This window comes from Myotis daubentonii, chromosome 9, assembly GCF_963259705.1.
Source record: "Myotis daubentonii chromosome 9, mMyoDau2.1, whole genome shotgun sequence".
Classification (NCBI taxonomy): domain Eukaryota; kingdom Metazoa; phylum Chordata; class Mammalia; order Chiroptera; family Vespertilionidae; genus Myotis; species Myotis daubentonii.
The window spans coordinates 60,877,560-60,898,722 of NC_081848.1; the positions used below are offsets into that span (position 1 = coordinate 60,877,560).

The following is a 21,163-nucleotide window of genomic DNA, read 5'->3' on the forward strand; positions in this document are numbered from 1 at the left end:
TTTGGATAACTTGCAAATACCAAGATTATCTTTTCAAAAATACTGTGAAATCACTATCTATTAATAAATGGTCTTCTTACAATCCATGTCCAATAAAGAAAACGGCTAATTGTTCAGAGGATAAATGCATTATATACTATAGTACAGATGTCTGTTTCCCTTACTGAGTGTAATTTTACCTAATTTCAGCTCAGTCACTAAAAATTATTTATGTTTGGCTATCATCAGATATCAGTCACTGTGGTCATTCTGTTACTTTGTTTTAATTTCTCAATTTTTTTCCAGTTAACCCTGAGGAAGATAAAAAAGACTCCGTGCTTAAATGCTCTTTTGCTGACCTCAGTGATTTTTGCTTAGGTGAGTTGATTGCTAATATTTTCTTTATCTTTCCCCCCTCTCTAAGGTAAGCTGTCTTCTTCAAACCTAGAACATTATTTATTTTTTTAGATAAAAATATTCGTGTTTGGTCCTTAATATTTTTTTGGGTATGTGGAATATTCTGAGGTTAAATTACTAAGGTGTTTTATATGCAGTGTGACAGTCAAATAATATTTGAAAACTTGTAATGAACAACAATCCTATAACTGAAAAAATAATAAATATTTTCTGCTATTATTCATTGGAAAATTTCTTGAAAGTTTCTATGAATGAGTACATTTATATTACTATGTCTAGCATTATCTGTTGTTGATTTTTCTGTTGTGCTAGATGAAGGTTTAGCTCATTTGTATAACCTTTTAATTTTTCATAGTTATATTGCCATTTTAAATTTAAACCTCTCTACTGACTAAATTTGTAACTTTAAATAGTATATTTGCACCTTTACATCATACTCTATCACATTTCAACACTATCTTAACTCCTCACTTGGCATATACATTACAACTGTAAAAAGAATGCTTTCTGCAGATGCAATATCACTTCCTTTGCTACAGTGCCAAGCTACCAGCACCTCTGTCTTCTTTTGAGTATTCCTAGAATCAAGGTCAAATAGACTCCCCTATCAAACCGTCCATCCAATAGTCAAAATCACACATTATACTTAGTTCATTGTTTATACCACAAGCTTTTGATAGTTTTATTTTCCTAGATTATGTGATATTTTGTCTCCTTGGGAGAACAAAAATACATCTTTTTCTAAATACGTTTATCATATTTCAGTTTCTTGTTTTTACATATTTCATCTCATTCTTTTTTAAGAAATTCTTGGTTCCACTGATGTTTCATTGGACTATTGAATAATTCCAGTTTCTAATGTCACACTTATTCTTTGTTAGTTTCCATTCTTCTTTTATTTTTTTCCAAGGTAAATCCTTAAACAACTATCTTTGAAAGTTGATTAATGTGAAAATTTCCTAAGTTATTGTATATCTGAAGTGACTTCAGTTTGCTCTTACTATTGATTGGTATTTGGTCATAAAATTTTAGATTAAAAATTATTTTTCTTGAATTTGGAGACTAATTCACTGTCATCTAACTTTTATTGTTTCTGCTGATTCTTATTCCTTTGCAATTGATATTTTTTCTCTCTGTACATTTTTATCATATGTGTGTGTGTGTGTGTGTGTGTGTATATATATATATCTCCTATATAATAAAAGCCTAATATGCAAATTGACTAAATGGTGGAATTACCAGTTGCTATGATGCACACTGATCACCAGAAGACAGGCGCCCAATGCAGGAGCTGCCCCCAGCCCACAGGCCCCAGGCCAGCCAAGGCAGGTGCCAGCGAGGGCCCCCCTGACCACCCTGTCAGTCTCCCCACAGATCGGCCCTGATCACCAGCCAGGCCTAGGGACCCTACGCATGCACAAATTTTGTGCATCGGTCCTCTAGTGTGTGTGTGTGTGTGTGTGTGTGTGTATATATATATATATATATATATATATATATATATATATATATATATAAATAATTTATTTCAGAGAGGGAGGGAGAGGGAGAGAGAGAGATAGAAACATCAACAATGAAAGAGAAAGAGAATCATTGATCAGCTGCCTCTTACATGCTCCCTACTGGGGTTGAACCTGCAACTAGGGCATGTGCCCTGACCTGGAATCAAAAGTCAGTGCTCAACCACTTAGCCACACCAGCTGGGCTCTCTTTACTTTTTGTATTAAAACTCTACAACCTAATGTTTAAGTGTATGTGTGCGTGCACATTTGTGTTTTAATTCAACCTGCCCTAGAGATTATAGTTCTTTTAGTTTGTCTCCTACCTCCTTTCAACTTCTGTATAATTTTTCCACAATTATGACCATTTGTTTGTTTCTTCCTCTCTTTCTGGAAGTCCAATTAAAAGTTGAACATTTTCTTTTATCTTGTGGTCTTGACTTCTGTCTTAGTTCTGGGAGATTCCCTAAATCTTTCTTCCAAATGTCTTTTCATCTGTGTATATATAGGTGGGGATAAAATAATTTTGTTATTTAATTTCCAAGAGGTTTTTTTTTATTATTCTTAGAATGGAACATTTTCAGAGCATGCTGTCTTATTTTTTATATACAACATCCCTAATCTCTCTAGAACCATTTGTGATTATCTTAAGTTTTTCTTTGCTTCTTAAATTTTAGTCTGTTTTTCTAAGAATCAGTTCTTATGCTTATTTAAATTAGTCATTCTCTTTTAGGCTGTAGAATTTTCCAAAATTTCTGGTCTTTGATTGCCTATTTACACTTAAGAATAAAAGAAGTGGAAGGCTGACTTGGTGTTCTGGATACATGGAGATATCTTAGAAACTGAAAGCCTTCACTTTCTGTTGTTGTTGTTAATCCCTACTTGGGATTTTTTTCCATTGATTTTTAGAGAGAGTGGAATGGAGGGAGGGACGAGGAGAGCGAGAGCGAGAGCAAGAGAGAGAGAGAGGATAGAGGGACACATTGATTGGTTACAGGTTGCCTCTTGCACTCACCCTGGATGGGGCCAGGGTTCAAACCTGCAAAATGGAATACCAGTCAAAATAGAATACATTTCTATGAATAGTTTTCAAAAAATGAAATGTAAAACTAGTTTTTAGTCACCTAGTACTTGGAATAATATTGATACTGAAAGGTTCTATCGATTCTGACCCTCCATTCATAGGCAATCTAATTTTTTATTTATTTTTCCTTTAACAGTGACAAGTTTACTCAACTTCCTCTTTGGCCTTCCTCTGTTTTCATGCAAAGTTTTTGTTAGTATTTTTTAAATTAAATGTATTGGGGCGACATTGCTCAACATGCACATACAGGGTACATGTGTGGATTTCTAAGTTCCAAAATCTGTATATTATAGTACTATATGCCCATCACCGAAAGTAAAATCCTCTCCTGTCACCTCATATTAGGATCCCCTTCTCCCACCACCCACCTCCCTCAGGCAACCACGACACTGCTTTTTGTGTTCATATGTTTCAGTATTATATCCCACATATGAGTAAAATCATATGGTTCTTAGATTTTTCTGTCTGACTTATTTCACTTAGCATAATGTTCTCAAGGTCCATCCACGTTGTTCTAAATGATGCTGTTTTATCCTTTCCTATGGCTGAGTATCCCATTATGTATATGCACCATATCTTCTTTATCCAGTCCTCTATCACAAGCCACTTTGGTTGTTTCCATGTTTTGGCCACTGTGAATAATGCTGTAATAAACATAGGGGGTGCTTGTATCTTTGCATAAATGATTTTGAGTTTTGTGGGTATATACCCAGGAGTGGGGTAGCTCTATTCTTAATTTTTTGAGGAGTTGCCAGACTGATTTCATAGTGGCTGTACCAGTCTCTCTTCCCACCAGCAGTGAATGAGGGTTCCCTTTTTTCCACAACCTCTCCAACACTTGTTATTGCTTGTCTTGTTGATAATGGCCACTCTACCATGTGTAAGGTAGTATCCCATTGTAGTTTTAATTTTCATTCTCCTAACTGCTCGTGAGGTTGAACATCTTTTTATATATCTATTGGCTGTTTGTATGTCTTCTTGGGAGAAGTGTATTTTCAGGCTCTCTGCCCACTTTTTTATTGGATTGTTTGTTTGGTGTTGAGTTTTATGAGTTCTTTATATGTTTTTGAAAATTAAACCTTTGTTGGAGCTACTGTTTGCAAATAGCATCTCCCGTCTGGTTGACTATTTGTTTGTTTTGTCCATTTCTTTTGCTGTGCAGAAGCTCTTCAGTTTTACCCAGTCCCATTCATTTATTTTTCCTTTTACCTCCCTTTCCTTTGGGGTCAAGTCCATAAAATATTCTCTATAGGTCCATAAGTTTGGTACCTATATTTTCTTTGAGCAAGATTTACATTTAAATCTGTTGGCTTGCTGGAATTGCCTGTGATCAATGCCTTTGAACTGGGGCTTTTCCTAATTTTAAATTAAACCCAAATAAAGCCAGAATTTATCAAAAAGTGATAATAATTTAATCCAATACTTATAACCTCGAAGTGAATTTATTTATAACCTGCAGACATTAAGCTCTGAGTTCTCATTAGTGAACACACTGGTGACCCAGCTCTGTTGCCTACATCAGCGGTTCTCTACCCTGGCTCCACATTAGAGTCAGGAGCTTTTAAATCTCCCTGGGTCCCACCTCCAGAGAATCGGTTTTAAATGCTTTGGGAATGCAGTCGGTAGCCATACTCCTAACTATTCCCCACATAAATATTAAATAATGTGTAGCCTAAGATTTGTACCTTGGTTTCTCTCTGAATACATTGTTAAGATACTTGTTTATAATTTTTTTAATGATGAGCTGGGTTATTTATAAAAGCATTCTGAATGACTGCAGATTACTTGTGTTTCTTATGATACTGTTTTTGTGTGTGTGGCATAGAAACAGTGCTGGCTTATTAACTTCCCTAATTAAAGGAAGACAGTCACCAGCAGATCCATCTCATATACAATGTCAAAATAAAATTTCATCAAAACAAATACATTCAGAGTACAAAGGTCTTTTCTATAGTAATTAATTCTGAAAGAGGTTAGTAGTGCTCGTTATTTGTCCAGAATATCCATCTAGGTGGTAGAGTTTGCACATCACTTTTCACTAATAATTCTCCCAAATTAGTAGTAGTTAATAACCTGTAACTTTAATCATGCAAACCTGTCTATTTCATTCCATACTTCTTGTTTTTAACAGCTTGCTATCACAAATATTAAAATTTTCTCTAAATGTTTAATATAATCGGATGCCCTATCACCATGTTTTTTTTCTTCTTTGTTTAATATATCTCAATCATTTGACACACTTGACTTGTATTTATATCTCTCCCGGCATTGTACCTCATACTCAATATTTTGGCATTTCCCAGCATCATTCTATCATTTATTCAATTTAGAGAAACATCACAGCTCCTTAAGGATTTAAAACATATACACATGAGGTGTTGGCCTTCATAATGAAAGTGAGAATAAAGCTCTGGCTAATGATAGTATATCACCAAGTATTCTAGGAATCCATCTGGATATAACACCTGGATGGGAAATGCTATTTTAGAGTCATATGTATAACTTGTATTTAAAAGTCATCTTTAAGAAGAGGTCAAGCAAAATGGCATCAACTATAACAAGAGTGTAATTAAATAAAACATGAGTGTTTTAGGGATAAATGCTCACTTTTAAATTCAACAGTTACATTCTCTTATTTTTCGTTTGGAGTTCAGACTATTAGCTTCTAGCATTGGGTTGGCTAATGCATGGGAATTTCCAAGTACTAAAAGGCTCTGATATAATTTTTGGAACCTGACTGATGCATCTAAGTAATGCCTTTTCTTTTTTACAGTGAGCTATTTTGAACTGCCCCTGAGAATATTAATGCTGTGGCAGAGTGAACTGTGTGTGGTCACTGAGAATTGATATTTCTCATTGTTCAACATTGGAGTAATAGAGGAAGGAATATTAACAGTGTATTGGTTCAAGGCTGGAAATTTCCACTTTAAGTTATCCAACAGGACTTTTAGTGTAATATAGATGCAATGCTGTTTTCCCACCCAGACTTTGGTCAAACCTCCATTCTTGTACCTACTAGCTGTGTGTCTGTGGCATATCATTAACCTCTCTGGGCCTCAGTAATTTCATTTGTAAATTGGGATTCATTATCCATACTTTGCAAGATTGCTGAATTAAATGAGCAGGCATAGCACATCATCCTAGAGTTTTATTGCTTTATGCAGCAATTAGGCTTATCTTTCAACACCAAAGTCTGCTGAGCTCAAAGATATCTTCACAAACCAGCTGTTCCTCTTATCACCCAAATGTCAGATTGGAATAACAATAATTTAATGTACTCTTACTACAGAACTTTCTACCTGCTTTATCTCAATTCTCATAACAATGATTTGGGTCAGGTAGTATTATCAGCCTGTTTTTACAGATGAGGAACCTGATTCATTAAGAGATAAAATAATTTGCCAAATGCCATAGCTAGCCAATGGAGAACTGAGATTCCAACTCAAGAAGTTTTAATCCTTTGCCTTCTCTCTTCATCACCACAATAGGAACAGAGGCCTCCAAGGTGAAAAGTGCTTAGTGATGTCCATAGAACACTAGCTCTGCAAGATGATCATAAGTATCAGGATGGGAGCTGTGCAAGATTGGGAGGCGGGTAACATGCTAAATATACACCGGAGATCATTGATTTTAAAAAGCTAATCAGATTGATAGATTTAGACTTTTGTTGTTTGGTTGTTGTTGGTTTGTTTTTGTTTTTCACTCTTTTTATTGCCACCCTGAGCCTTTAATTCTTTTCATAAAGCAGGTCATGAAGTCAGGCACCACTTCACCCTGTGCCCCCAACCACACAGACACAAAGACACACACTGTCACACACACACACACACACACACACATACACACACAGTCATTTTGGAAAGTGCTAATCCATGTGATAATCAATCTGAAATCCTGTGTGACAATAATCCTGTTCATCAATCCTAGAACCCTGGTACTATCATCCACCCTTTTTTCTTGTTAGTATGCAGGACAGAGCAATTCATATTAAGAGGTAATTAATTCTGCCCATACCTGTGGTGCTGTAAAATCAGATAACTTTGAAATAAAATAAATAGGGCTCATTAAGACCAACATAATTTGAGTCCAACGAACCAAAATATAAATATGTCAAATCTTGTGAAATCAACATTTTGCAAATGTTGTAAAACAACTCCCTCAGGAAGTGGTTAATATTAGACAGTTAAGGCACTGTTGCTTTCTATTATCATAATAGTTTAGCATGGTGGAGTCTTCATTGTCCTTCTTAAAACAGCTGTAGTCAAATGAGTATTTGGTGATTTTGCTTTTGTTCTACAATCTTAGATAATTTCCACCAACTTTTGTTACTTTTTTCCAACAGTGTTTCTCATTAATATGGTATAAAAAGAACTTTCTACTAATGTTGCCAATCTATTTAATAATTATAGAAATAAGAATATTGTACTGAAAGAACATACTGGTTTTCCAGTTTTGACAGTCTTACAGTCGCTGTAAATCTTTTCAGTTGTTAAATAAGTTCTCTGGGCTCAGTTCTGAAATTATATTCAGAATCTGACACTGCACCACTTTCTGCTACAAGTGCTGTGCTCACTACTACACCTCGGTCCAGTCTGCACCGTCTCTGGGCAGAGTAGTGTAATACCTCCTAATGGGTCTCTGCTCCAACTCTTACCTCCCAATATCAGTTATAGGAGTCTTTAATAAAAAGGAAACTAAATATCTTTCTCTATTCAAATCCCTCCCTATTTCCTATAACATTTAAAATATAAACTCCTTACTGTGGCTTCTGAGGCCCAGATACCTGGGCATGGCCGCTCTAGGACATTTCCTGATGCTTCACTAACAGTGAAGGCTGCCGCCAATCCTAACATCTTTTGTTCCTGGTTCATAATCACCTTTCTCCTCTCCCAGAGCCCTGATAGGAAGAGATTTCATACGAGCTTCATTTTCTGTTTCCTAATCTTGATTTATTTTTATTCATAATACTTAAATATTACCTGAGATTATGTGACTTATTTTTCTCACTCTGTTTTCAGAGGACAGAGACTTTGCCTGTAGCCTAGAACCAACAGTACCTGACGCCATGGCCTGTGTGGCTGTATGGTTAGAGTGTTGACCCTGTGGAGCAACACCTGCTTAGGAATCTTGAATTCTTACAAATATCTATATTTGTATAAAATATATTTTGATATTGAATTCTTACAAAACATCTCTACCTTCAGGTTGAAGAGACTCAGTGTCCAATCAAATTTGCATAATTATAATTTTATTTTTAAAAAGTTTAAGTGCATTTAGTAGCAGAAATGCATTTAATTCTTATGAAAGTTACTTTAGTGTCGGTATTAATCCACTAACAGGTGAGGTCTCATGTTATTAATTTTTTTTGTTTACTTATTAAATGGATGGGTCATAAGAAAATTATACTTGGCTGAGCCTTGGGAAAATTTGGGGGGGGGGGGAAGAAAGATTAGTCCATGTAAAGAGAGAGAAAAAGGATAAAAAATGGATTTAATTGTCTTTGTCTCTTTTCTAGGCCTAGGAAAAGATAAGGATTACCTGGATGAATCAGAACATGCTAATTATGACCGATCTCGGCTAATTAAAGATTTTGTTCCCAAAGATGATTCTGAGTCCAAGAAAAGATTGTCTAAGGTAAGGTAAGGTAAATTAAACTATTAATAAAGCCATTTGAAGATTGTAACATCTAAAAACTTTCATTTTTTTTCAATAGTAATCTATACTGTGCTGGAAAGTGTAAGAAAGCACAAAGTCGAATGCAGATATCTAAGGACTCAAAATTGAAAAATAATGTGTAGACATATTTTCTTATCCAAAACAATTTTATCAAATAATCTGAAATACAAAATTATTCAGTAATATCTTCTTTAGGGGGTTAGTCCATCTTTTTTTTTCATGGTTTTAGAAAGGCAGTATGGTTTTAATGAATATATGAGTTCTGGTATCAAATGGACCAAGATTTGAATTCCACTTCCACTACTTACTGTGTTAACTTGAACAAGTTAAACACAAATAGCCTTTTTTCTCTGTCTGTAAATCAGAATCATGTCTGCTTTGATGACTATGTGAGATAATCAAATCAAGTATCTGGGGCATAGTAAAAGCTGTCTATATTGTTGGTTTGTATAAATTCACGGAAGCTTAGATCACTAACAAATGGGTAATTGGGTAGAGTTCAGTTTTAAAAACCCCGGCTCCAGCAGTTGCACCATCCCTCAAAATCAGACTCTTCAAAGCACCCGAGTGTGGTTATTCAACACCCTTTGATGGGTTCCAAGACAAATCCCGACTCAGTCCAAGTTTATTTTTTTCTTCTTGTTGTTGTGTTGTTTTTTTTACTGATTAAAATATGAATGCTTTTGTAAAAGAAATTTTCAGTTTAACACAAGGAATCATAGCTTTCATTGTCACTGCATGGCTAATAATCATGTTTGTGAATACATCTTTCTCTGTGATGTTTGCTTTGGTTTGGTTTGGATTAATTTTCCAAATCCCTTTTCAGTCACCACCAAAACATTAGTGAAAAAATATGGCACAATTTAAATATTACTATTACAAAAGAAACCAAACTTTAATAAATATATGCTTGCACCAAATTCCTTCAATTCTATTTGGTTTTGTTTAAAGGAGTCATTATTTTGTGCCAGTAATTCTTAGATTATTCACAAGCTAGGGGTTGCTCTCCTTGTGTTTACTTCATCTGTCTCTGTACCCGATTAACACAATGGGTAAAGCATTGTTCCAAGTAGTTTGACAGGAAGAATTATAAGAAAAATTGAGTAAAAACACATGTTGTTTCTTAAGATACCTATATCCTCAACAGAAAGACAAATACAGTATACTTCAAAGATATTAGAAAATGAACTAAGATTAAATGAAATCTGTAGATCTGCTCCTTTAGGATTTACAGCCATCAATGACCCCCTCCATTTCTTTTCTGCTCAACAGTAGTCATTTCCCAAATCTCACTGATGAAACTTGAACTTCAGAATATAAAATTAAGAAGAAATAGTTAAACCTGCATGCATATTTTGGTTTTGACATTAAAATAGAAGATGGTTTGTGATGATAGTAACAGGACACAGTTGTTCAAGAAATTGTAGTCTAGCCCTAACCGGTTTAGCTCAGTGGATAGAGCACTGGCCTGCGGACTGAAGGGTCCAGGTTCGATTCCAGTCAAGGGCATGTACCTTGGTTGTGAGCACACCCCCAGTAGGGGGTGTGCAAGAGGCAGCTGATTGATGTTTCTTTCATTGTGTAAACATTTCCTGAATGATTTTGAGTTAACATGGTGAAGCCAGCGATCACAGGGGGCTAGGGGTCCCCTGCCCAGACCTAAGGCCTTGGCCAGGGTCAGAGCCGGTGATCAGAGGAGGCTGGGGTCCTCTACCCAGGCCTAAGGCCTCGGCCAGAGGCAAAATTCTAAGATCACTTTTAATTGAATTATCTTTGCATAGTTAGCAACAGTCACAAACACCCAATAAAAATCATAAACTAATTTTTATAGGCAAGTTTATTTCCTTTGAACATTTTGACAAACATATTCTGTCACACCTGTGTGGATAAGAAAACAGGAAACTGTCTCCAGTTTACATTACATTACATTAAATTTGTAATGTAAGAAAAGGGATAATTTTATAAATTCATAGACTGGAGTACCTGGGCTGTCTGCAAACAAAGTTCTTAAGTAGAAGGAATGTCTTTAACATAGTTTAGGTAAGTATTGCCTTTCTCTGTCATATTAACCTAGAGAGCACTGTGAATAGCACTTGAAGGTAAGGTCCTATAGCCAACTGGATGATTCTCAGAAGCAAAATCCTCCTCTCTGTCAAAGAGCCATGCCCTATACCAACTGAGGCCTCTGGATGTGGACAGTGTACAGGGATGTCTACAATTAATCTGGGTTAGAAAATATAAACTTCTGAAGCAGAATCCATGATTTCTGTCATAGCCATTAATGAAGAGTTTGCTGCTGCAACTCTCTTGGAATGTCAAAAATAACTACACATGTTGCCAATAATGAGTCTGGGAATATGAATCTATATTCCAAATGACAGTCATGTATCCTCTTACAGAATGTTGGATATCAAATTAGACAGAAAAAAAGGTTATGGACTAGGAAAATATTGGCATGAATATTTCAGCAGTTCATTAAATTTCAATCACAAGGCCATTAAATTTGACTGTATCAAATTGGCTGGCTTTGGCAGATGATGTTCAGCTTTACCTCAATTGGTAACAGGAAAAACTCTCTGTTAAGACTGGAGACAGTGATCATTGGGTGGAGAAGGTAAGAATGAGATGGCCTCTGGGGTCTTTTATAATGTGCCTTTCATGTGGGCTATTCTAAATGGCTTTTGTAAATCAGCAGTAAAATTAATCATGGAAAGCTTGATAGATTTGACTATTTAGATACTAATCAGTATCAAAATTACAATAACATTTAGAAGATATAAACTTAACATGTGGAAATAAGCTGACATACTTGAATACAGATGAATATAATGATGGTTAATATTGTTAATCTGCAAAGATATCATAATAATATAATTAATAAATGTAAGAGTAAAAATGTACTGAAAAACAATATAATTTTAACATGTAAAATGATTAGCAATACTAATAATTGAAGAAATGCAAATGTAATATTCTTTTAAACCAAATTAGAAAACATTTTAAAACAAAATAAAACCCAAAATTGATACTATAAACTTTCAGTGTTAGTTCTTGCTGGTAGATGCATATATTGATCCAAATCTCCTGGAAAACATTTTGACAGTAAGCATTAAATCCTTAAAAGAATCTTGCTCTTTGTCCCACAATAGGAATTTAACCAGGGAATATAATTAAATGTTAGCCCAAATAATTATGTTTAAGGATGTTCTCACACTGTAATTCGTGAGGAATGGGAGGGAATAAAGCACTTAAATATTCAAGAATAAAAGATGAAATTAAAAATAGAAATGCCCTCAAGTCAGGCAATTGAAAAAGACCTGCCCCCCCATCCCCAGTATTGTTACATAAGAAGGTGGTTACAAAAAACAGTATGTGAACAATACCAATCTATATATATAAATAAAAGCCTAAGTGACCATCCAACCATTTGACTGTCCGACTGGTAGCTATGACATGCAATGACCACCAGGGGGCAGAAACACAACACAGGAGCTGCTAAGCTGCGGTGACTTGGCAGCTGCAGTTCTCAGATGATGCACCTGGAACCAGAGAGGAGGGAGCCCGATTCTGGGGTGTGTCACCCAAGAACCACCCTCTTGCAATCCAGGACCCTCAGGGGATTTTGGAGAGCCTGTTTCAGCCCGATCCCTGCAGGCCAGGCTGAGGGACTCCACCAGTGCACAAATCTGTGCACCAGACCTCTAGTTATATAATAATGTCTCGCTCATTTTTATTGAAAAATGCTTAGACTTATTATTTTTAATATAAATGTACTGATTTTAGTAAGGAAGGAAGAGGGAGAGAGAGATAGAAACATCAAAGTTGAGAGAGAATCATTGATTCTCTCCTGCACACCCCCTACTAGGGATCAAGCCCACAACCTGGGCATGTGCCCTTGACCAGAATTGAACCTGGGATCCTTCAGTGTGCAGGCTGATGCTCTATCCACTGAGTCAAACCAGCTAGGGTGAAAATACTTCAAATTCTATACAACAAATTTTTATAGTGTTTATCACTGGATGGCAACATTCAAATGACATAAGCTTATTTCATGTCTTCTTAATTTTAGGCCACATGTATTATCATTTATATTTTTATATTTTACACCGCTAGTAAATTACTGAGTTAAGATTTAAACTAAGATGATTCTTTTTCCCAAAAGGGTCTTTCTACTTTGCTACACTGGCAAGACAAGAGCAATTCAGGACTTTACCTCCTTAGTCTGGTAACCATTGTAGGTAGAATTTCAGTTAGTCCCCCTAATATATACTGATCACCTACAAACCAGAGGGTATGGTAAGCACTCTGTATGCCACATCTCATGTAATTGTCATGACTCAATGAGAGTAGATAGTAGAGGTCTCATTTTACCAATGAAGGAAATAAGTTTAAAGAGGCAAATTTCAAGGCCAGTTTCTGAGCTAGGTAGGAAAAGAGCTGGCTTGTATCACGTCTCTCCGACTCCAGAACCCTTTGCTTCTCTGACTCCAGTTCGTTAACTGTAAGAACTAACCACTCCCATGTATTAAGCATACCCTCCTAATGCCCTACAACATTGCTCTGAAGTAGGCAGCTCTGCATTCTAATAATTGTGTGGCTAACTCACAATATTCTGGGAATGGGTTGACCTGTTTGTAATTCACCTTTGTATCAATAAACAAATAAAAGTAGATCAGGAATCTGTTACAATTTAATACTAAACCTCAGCAAAAATAGTGAAAAGGGAAAAAGTGTATATTCCTTGGGATTACATAATAATCACCGCACTAAGTATTTCAACTGCATCTGCTGCACAGTATGGGAACCCTCCTTGTCAATCAGAAGAAAAATTAAAAAACAGTCCACCCACTTCTTCCACAAAAGCCCTCACAGCTGCCAACAGTTATGTCTAGAGAAGAACACAAGGATATCAGATATTATTAGAGTAGATTTAGCTGAGGGATGAATATGCTGGGGCAGATTTTTCATTCCCTCCAAAACTATAGAGGGAAAATGTACCTGTCTGCTTAGGGAAGTCTTATTTCATAACAAACACAGGAAGCAAACAAGATGCCATACATGTTTTCTCTCTCCTGAAACTAATATCTTGGTAATTAGACACACAGCAGGCTGCCCCAAACACCAATTTGTGGGTTTTCCCCATGAGTGCTTAAGAGCTCATTTTGGGAAATCTATCTCCGAAGCCTCCCTGGAGGACTTTTACTCTAAAATGAGAGCTGCAATAACTTTTCTGAAGAAATTTTACATATGTTTATGGCATGTGAAAGTAAATTCAATATATTAGTGTGTGAGCATACCAATTAAATTGTACAAACAATTGTTCCAGTTGATATGTATACATTCGATCAATGATAGGTTCACATTAAACTAATTCTCTAACTGCTTAGACATGAAAGCAGCTAGAGAAGTCAGATCAAAACTAATGACATTTGAAGACATTAAAAGTCAAAGCTACTTCATTAACCAGCCACCTCCAGGTTATAGAGGTAACACGGTAACCAGACCCTTCAGGTTATGCATATATCAGAAGGATCACAGGATTGAGAGTTGGAGCATCTTCTATATATATAAAAGGCTAATATGCTAAGTGTCCAGTGATCTGACTGGTCGCTTTGGCATGCAATGACCACTAGGGGGCAGATGCTCAACAAAGTATCTGCCATGATGCGCATAGAGAAATGGCACTGCAGACCTGGTGTCCACAAAGCAACATTCAGCTTCCCCCAAGTGGGACACAGGCCCTGCCACCACCCTGGAGCTACAGCGCACCAAATTGCAGCCAAGGTTGCTGAGACCCCCATGGCACAAAATATGGCCCACAGCCCAGCCCAGCCAGGAAATAGTGGTTGTGGGCGCCAGGTAATGATTTCATGTAGAAACACCCGGCTTCCTCTCTCTAGTGACGACTAGCCTACTTGCAGTTTCTTCAGCCCAGGAACACGACTTGCTTTATAGCCAGGTGCAAACATTTTGAAGTATCCATCTTATATAAAAACTGCTGTTTGAAATTTTAACCCTGCTATTTTGGCTTCTGTAAACACTTGCTTGCTTAAATAATAAGGAAAATAAGACTACTCCCTTTCCAGAGAGGCTATAAACTATGCCCCAGACAAAGTTGTCAGTGTTGACACCAGGCCAGGCCTTGAGATATGGTCTCATGGCCCCTTCCTAGCACGCAGGCCTTCTTTCTCAGAAGATCCAGAAGTCTCATTCCAAATTTGGATGACAAAGAACTAGAAAAAGTATAAATAGGGAAAGTTTCCTCCATTTTGGAGGGCCCAGAATTTGAAAGACACATTTTTCTCTGGGCCTGCGCATAATTATAATAAAATGTAACTCCCTTTCTCTAAGCATTGCTTGGTTTTTCTCCAGTCTTCTGTAACAATTTCACACTTTAACCAAATGTCTGTGAAGCATCTTCCCATGCCTCATCGCATTTGATCCTCACAGAAGTCCTGGAGTAGGTAGATAGGAGACTCGGTAGAATCCTATTTTCTTTTCATTAGCCTGAAAACGGAGATTTAGGAAGCTTAGAAACTCGACCCGACTGAAAAGAAGTAAGAAATGGTGGACCTTGAAAATGACTTCAGGTTTTCTCACTGCACAGAATATAGTCAAACACTGCTCCAGCTAAATATTTTACCCTTTGTTCTCTCTACATGACCTACAATAATCTGCTTCCTGTTGATATTTAGTTCTGTGTTGCTGACAATTACCTGAAAATGAAGTTGGGGTGCCTCATTGGGCTGGAAAAAGTTTAGCTAAATCAGAAAGCAGGTCTAATTAAGCAAGTTTATTCTCTATATATAAAAGGCTAAGTTGACTTGTGCATGCACGATACATATAAAGCTCTCCCTGGTGCCAGTCGCACGCGTGTGTTTCGATCTGTCATTGTTGATTGTGAATTTGGTTGACACTTCTATTATAGAGAAAGGGCAAATAGCGATATTAAAATATTTCTTCTGCCCTAGCTGGTTTGGCTCAGTGGATAGAGCGTCGGCCTACAGAGTAAAGGGTTCCAGGTTCGATTCTGGTCAAGGGCATGTACCTTGGTTGTGGGCACATCCCCAGTAGGCAGTGTACAGGAGGCAGCTGATTGATGTTTCTCTCTCATCAATGTTTCTAACTCTCCATCCCTCTCCCTTCGTCTCTGTAAAAAAATCAATAAAATATATTTTAAAAAAAAATTCAATACCAAATGACTGAATTAAAAAAAATTTCTTCTAATTAATCTCCTATCAATGTGCATGAATTCATGCACTGGGCAGGCCTCTAGTTAATAATAATGATACTATTAAATAGTTACAACAGGTAACATTTATTTAGGACCTTTCAGGGATTTTATTGATGACCTATATTATTTTAGCATCACAGCTACTCAAAAACAGTATGGTCGATTTTTACCCCCATTTTGTAGGTGAGGAAATGGAGGCTTAACATGGCAAAGTGACCTCCCTGGTATCATATAGTTAGGTTAGCAGTGCCAGCAATTATATAGAAGCCACTTCAGTATTAAACACTGTGCCATGCTGTGCACTGTGCCATGCTGTATATAATGGAGGGATGCACAAGGGCTATAGAAGCGACAGGACAAGTATATCAGGTAGTTAGAGAATATGTGTACATTACTGGGGAATGATCATGTACATTAGAAACTATGCATATTGTGCTTTCCTTGATGTTTTATGCTCAAGAGAAAATATAGTAAAATTGAGACTCCTGCGTTCAGGTCCTGATCAACTATAAAATATCCCTTCCCTGCTGTTTATAGCCCTTCCCCTGTCCATGCCCTTTTCCTCCCCTCACCTTGCCAGGCAGACTTCTTAATCTCTCCAAATGAGTCCATCAAAATATGAATATTTTGCCCAGCCAGTGTGGTTCAATGGTTGAGCATCAATCTATGAACGAGGAGGTCATGGTTTGATTTCTTGTCAAGTCATATGCCAGGATTGCAGGCTCAATCCATAGTAGGAGGCGTGCAGGAGGCAGCTGATCAATGATTCTCTCTCTCCCTCTCTGAAATCAATAAAAATATATTTTAAAAAATGAATGTTTTGAGCAGCTATCACTAACCTCAAAGGAAAATAATGTCAACAAAAATAAAGTACTCTTGCCTGGCCGGTGTGGCTCAGTTGGTTGAGCGTTGTCCCTTGCACCAAGAGGTCACTGGTGCACTTCCTGGTCAGGGCACATGCCGGGTTGTGGGCTCAATCCCCAGTACGGGACATGCAGGAGGCAGCTGATTGATGTTTCTTTCTCACTGATGTTTCTATCTCTCTCCCTCTTCCTTCCTCTCTCTCTCTCAAATCAAAAATATATTTAAAGAAAATAAAAATTAAGCACTTATTCATTAAATAATTTCTGATACTTATGGAATTAAAAAAAATTATTGCTATTGAGGTCTTTGCAAGATACCAATCAAGATTCCAGATGATGGTCCCTGTCATGGAAACCTATATGGTTTTATTAATCCCTTGATGCTGCAGGCAATTTAAAAACAGGGATTACAGTAGTGGATCATTCATTGAAAAGTTTTGGGGTGTTGTGTGAAGTTACATTTTTCTATTTTGTGAGCTTACTGGAAAATCAGTATTTAAGTCTGGTGATTAACTCAAGGCCATATCCATTAAGTTTCTTGTCAGTGCCAGTTCCAGGTTGTCCTGTGGAGGCTTTCTTGACAGAAATGTGTATTTCTCCATTGCATTTCATCAAGTGCATGTTAACCATGAGGGGGAAGGAGGAAGGGGGGGGAGTTCAATTTCATTTATTTGTTTATTAATTTTTACATAACAATTACCCACTCACTTTCAGATTACAGTCACTTCATTATACTCAGGCCAGAGCCAATATAATGCAATGCCAAGTTGAACAGATGCAGTATTTTTCAGAAATTACAAAGGCTTGTATTGTACTTTTCTCTAACAAACAAGAAAATGAGATCATTTCCATGAAAAGCTGAAAAATATCTAAGAATTCCTACTGAACCCCACTCAGCTATCATAAAGCATTACCTGGCTCACCAATTAAAAAAGGTCTTGTTTGTCAGGCCACTATTATTCAGACTGAAGCATTCCTCCTACCTTCTATATTAATCTGCACAGCTCATTCAAATAACATAAGCAAGTGCAATAAATTATTAAAAACTGACAATAAAATTATCAAAATGTTGCTGAGAATTGTATGGCTAAATGTCACCTAGGTGAATCATACATAGACACTAATAACCAATGACACGTGAAGGCAGCCCCCCTATGACACCCCATTACCAACCCTCTTAAAATAAGGTAATAAAAAACAATTACAGATATTCTCCTAAAGAGATGAGTTGTCTTTAAAAAATTCATTATTCAGACTGAGGAATTTAAAGAGTTGTCTAAAAACCCTCCAGTCACAAGCTTTGTGCATCATTCAATATGTAACACTCCAGCTGAGGGAAAAGGCAGGCGTGGAAGAGAGAACTTTCTGTTGTCATGCTGAACAGTGCTTTAGAGAAGACTGTCACTTGAGACTGTTGTCAGCAATGAAGGATTCCCAATGCAGCTGAACCCAGAATTCTGACTCTGGTATGTTTCAAGTACATCAACCTGGGAATTTTACATTACTTTTCTGTTTTCTTAAAAATACGTTGAGAAGCCATTTAAGAATAATTGATATTGATTTCAGAATTGGTGATGAGTGTATGTTATTTCAAATATTAGAAATTTGTCTGTAAAAATAAGAAATATATGATCTATATTTTAAGCATCAGTTTGTCTTGCATGTAAAACAAATGCTGCCTATCCAGTTTTGACTGTTTTTAGATTCATTTGAATATTAGTTTCATTGAAATAGTTATTCACAAATTCTACTCTAAAATTAGTTGTTGATTCAAATATATATGTAATGGAATTGCTTGTGAAAGTACTTATTTTTTAAATGTTCTTAAGAAATTATTTTATGCAAGATATTTTAGTAAAAAAATTTCAGTCAAAGTATAAAACCTGAGAAAAAAATCTGAACTTAAAGTATATCTCATATCATTAAATGTTAAAATAAACAAGTAATACAACTATGAAATTAACTGACTTAAGCCAGAGACAAAAGGTTTTCAACATGCCATCTTTATTTTCTCATGGTTTTAAAGGTGATAAGAAAATTAACTTTGTCCTATTCTGAAAACTTTATTTTTATTTCTTTGTTTAAAAATGTCAACTGCTTCCCTTTGAATCATGTATTCAAAGTTAGATATGGATAATCACTGGTATGGAAATGTGTCCTTTTCTCTTAAAAATAAGTATTTAAAATGTTTCTTATATATTACTTAAAACAGAAAAATCAGTGAGCAGGGAAGATATACTCATATTTATTCTCTATAAGTTACTTCCACTAAGAGGATTTGTAAAGCTCATATATTTTTTAAAAAAATGTTTAGTTCAGTGAGAACCCAACAGGAAACCAGTGTATGCCCCACCATAGATGGTTCTATTTAGAAAGGCTTGGCTTTAGTTTTCATTAGGCAAACCAGAAAACCTTTGCATTGGAGTAAATAAAAATGATAGTAGAGAGAACAATATAAGTTTAAAATACAGTACTTAGTACAATGCTTGTTACATTACAGAAATTCAATCAATATATATTCTCTCTCTTTAGTTCCCATTTAATGTTGTAAGAGAATTTTTATTCTTTCCATGCATATATGTTTTATTAGATGGTATCCATAGTCACACTTGATCCAGTTATGTAGGTCAGGTAGCTCGGGTGTTTTGGATCCAGTCTGAAGTCTTCAATGAATTTTCTATCTTCTTTGCAATCCTGTTGATAGTTTTGCCCAGTGAACTATCTCTTTCCATGCGATATTCCAAATATGCAAAATGAATGATTCCCCTTAAATAAAACAACGAAAATCAGTTTGAGAAAAATTCACATCAAAGGCAAAGTGACTGGTAAGTCATCCAGATCCATTCAGTGTTTGAACCTTCTTGAGACAAAAATACCATTTTTCGTAGTTCTACCTGATTTTAGCTGAATTAATACCCAGCCATAAGTATGAAAGTAACTTTACATTTGAGGACTCTCTTCAGAGAAAATATGTGCTATAAAATTATTCTGAATGTTTATAAGAAATATGTATGTTTTAGAATGTTAAAAGCAAACTTAAAATCAGAACTATCACAAAGTATGAGATTAAAATATTTGAAAACTTATTTTTGAACCAATTTTTGTCATGGTAGATTAATTTCAGTGATATTTAAGTTTCAGATCTCACATTCTAAGAAATTTATGCTATGGCAACTTTTAAAGTAGGTATGGATTGGTTTCAAACAGATACTTTACAACAGTGGTTGTCAACTGTGAATGTCAGAATCATCTGTAGGGCTTATTTCACTTAGCAAAATACTCTCCAGGTCTATCTCTAACAAATTCTCACATGATGTTGAGGCTTCATACTGCTGGTGCTGGTGCCACATTTGAGAATCACTGCCTTAAAATGCCCCTTAATGTCTCCATTGTACTCTGCATTTTGAGAGATTCCCATGTGACAAAATCTATACTCGGTCTCAACATGTACTGATGAATAAAACAGGCCAAGTACCTACTCTTACACTGCTCATAGTCCAGTGGAGGAGGCATAAAATAAACCAGTAAACCAACACATAAATCTTTTATTTGCCAGTTGTCAATAAATGTGTCATTAAGTAGTGGAAGAGGAGGCTAGTCAGGGTGATCAAGGAAGCGGCCTCTGAAAAATGAGAAGTCAGCTGAGGGAGGAGTGGGAGAAAGAGGCATTCCAGGCATGGCATTTGTCCTTTGAGAGCCCTGCGGTGGAAAGCACTTGGTGTATTTGAGAAACTGATGTGTGGCCTGTGTGGCAAGCACATAGAGACTCACCACCAGGATGTCCGAAATGAGAGGAGAGAGGTAAGCAAGCACAATGTCGCAGGGGGACTATGGTGGGGAGTTTGCATTTTATTCTAAGTTTAAAGGATTTTGAATAGGTTTTTGTTTTTATAAGATAACTCTGTACATGAGAGTGCAGGACCAGTGGTAGAAGATGGATGGCTTTATAGCAGTTCAGCTGAAAAAATGATGGTGGTTTAGCCAGGAATAGTGCAGTTGAGTTGGATACATCAGTTTCCAACATCAAAATGTGGAAATCACTTGGCTATCTAACCACAGAGGTAGCAGTTATTTAAAAGTAACAGTGGGGTTGATTAAAATGATATGGGAACATGGCATGTTAAGGAAGTGGAAAAATAAAGAAAATAGCAGTTATAAGTGTGTGTGTGTGTGTGTGTGTGTGTGTGTGTGCGTGAGAGACAGAGAGAAGGAGAGAGAGAGAGAGAGCAATTATAGTGGTAGTTTTATAGGTGATTTTTATTCCCTTTTATATGCAACTAGAGGCCCAGTGCACAAAAATTTGTGCACTGGGGGGGGGGGTGTCCCCTCAGCCTGGCCTGCTCCCTCTCACAGTCAGGGAGCCCTCAGGCCATGTCTTACTGACTAGAGGTGACCAGGCGATTATGGGAAG

At 36.4% G+C, this 21,163-nt stretch overlaps 1 protein-coding gene across 1 annotated transcript in view; it reads left to right on the forward strand.

The window, feature by feature from the left end:
- ANO3 (anoctamin 3) overlaps nucleotides 1–21,163 on the forward strand; it is a 201,991-nt gene that overhangs the window by 50,265 nt on the left and 130,563 nt on the right. Inside the window, exons 3-4 of the mRNA XM_059709159.1 lie at nucleotides 286–357; nucleotides 8,495–8,613. Of these exons, the coding sequence (XP_059565142.1) occupies nucleotides 286–357; nucleotides 8,495–8,613 (191 nt within the window). The remainder of the gene's footprint in view (nucleotides 1–285; nucleotides 358–8,494; nucleotides 8,614–21,163) is intronic.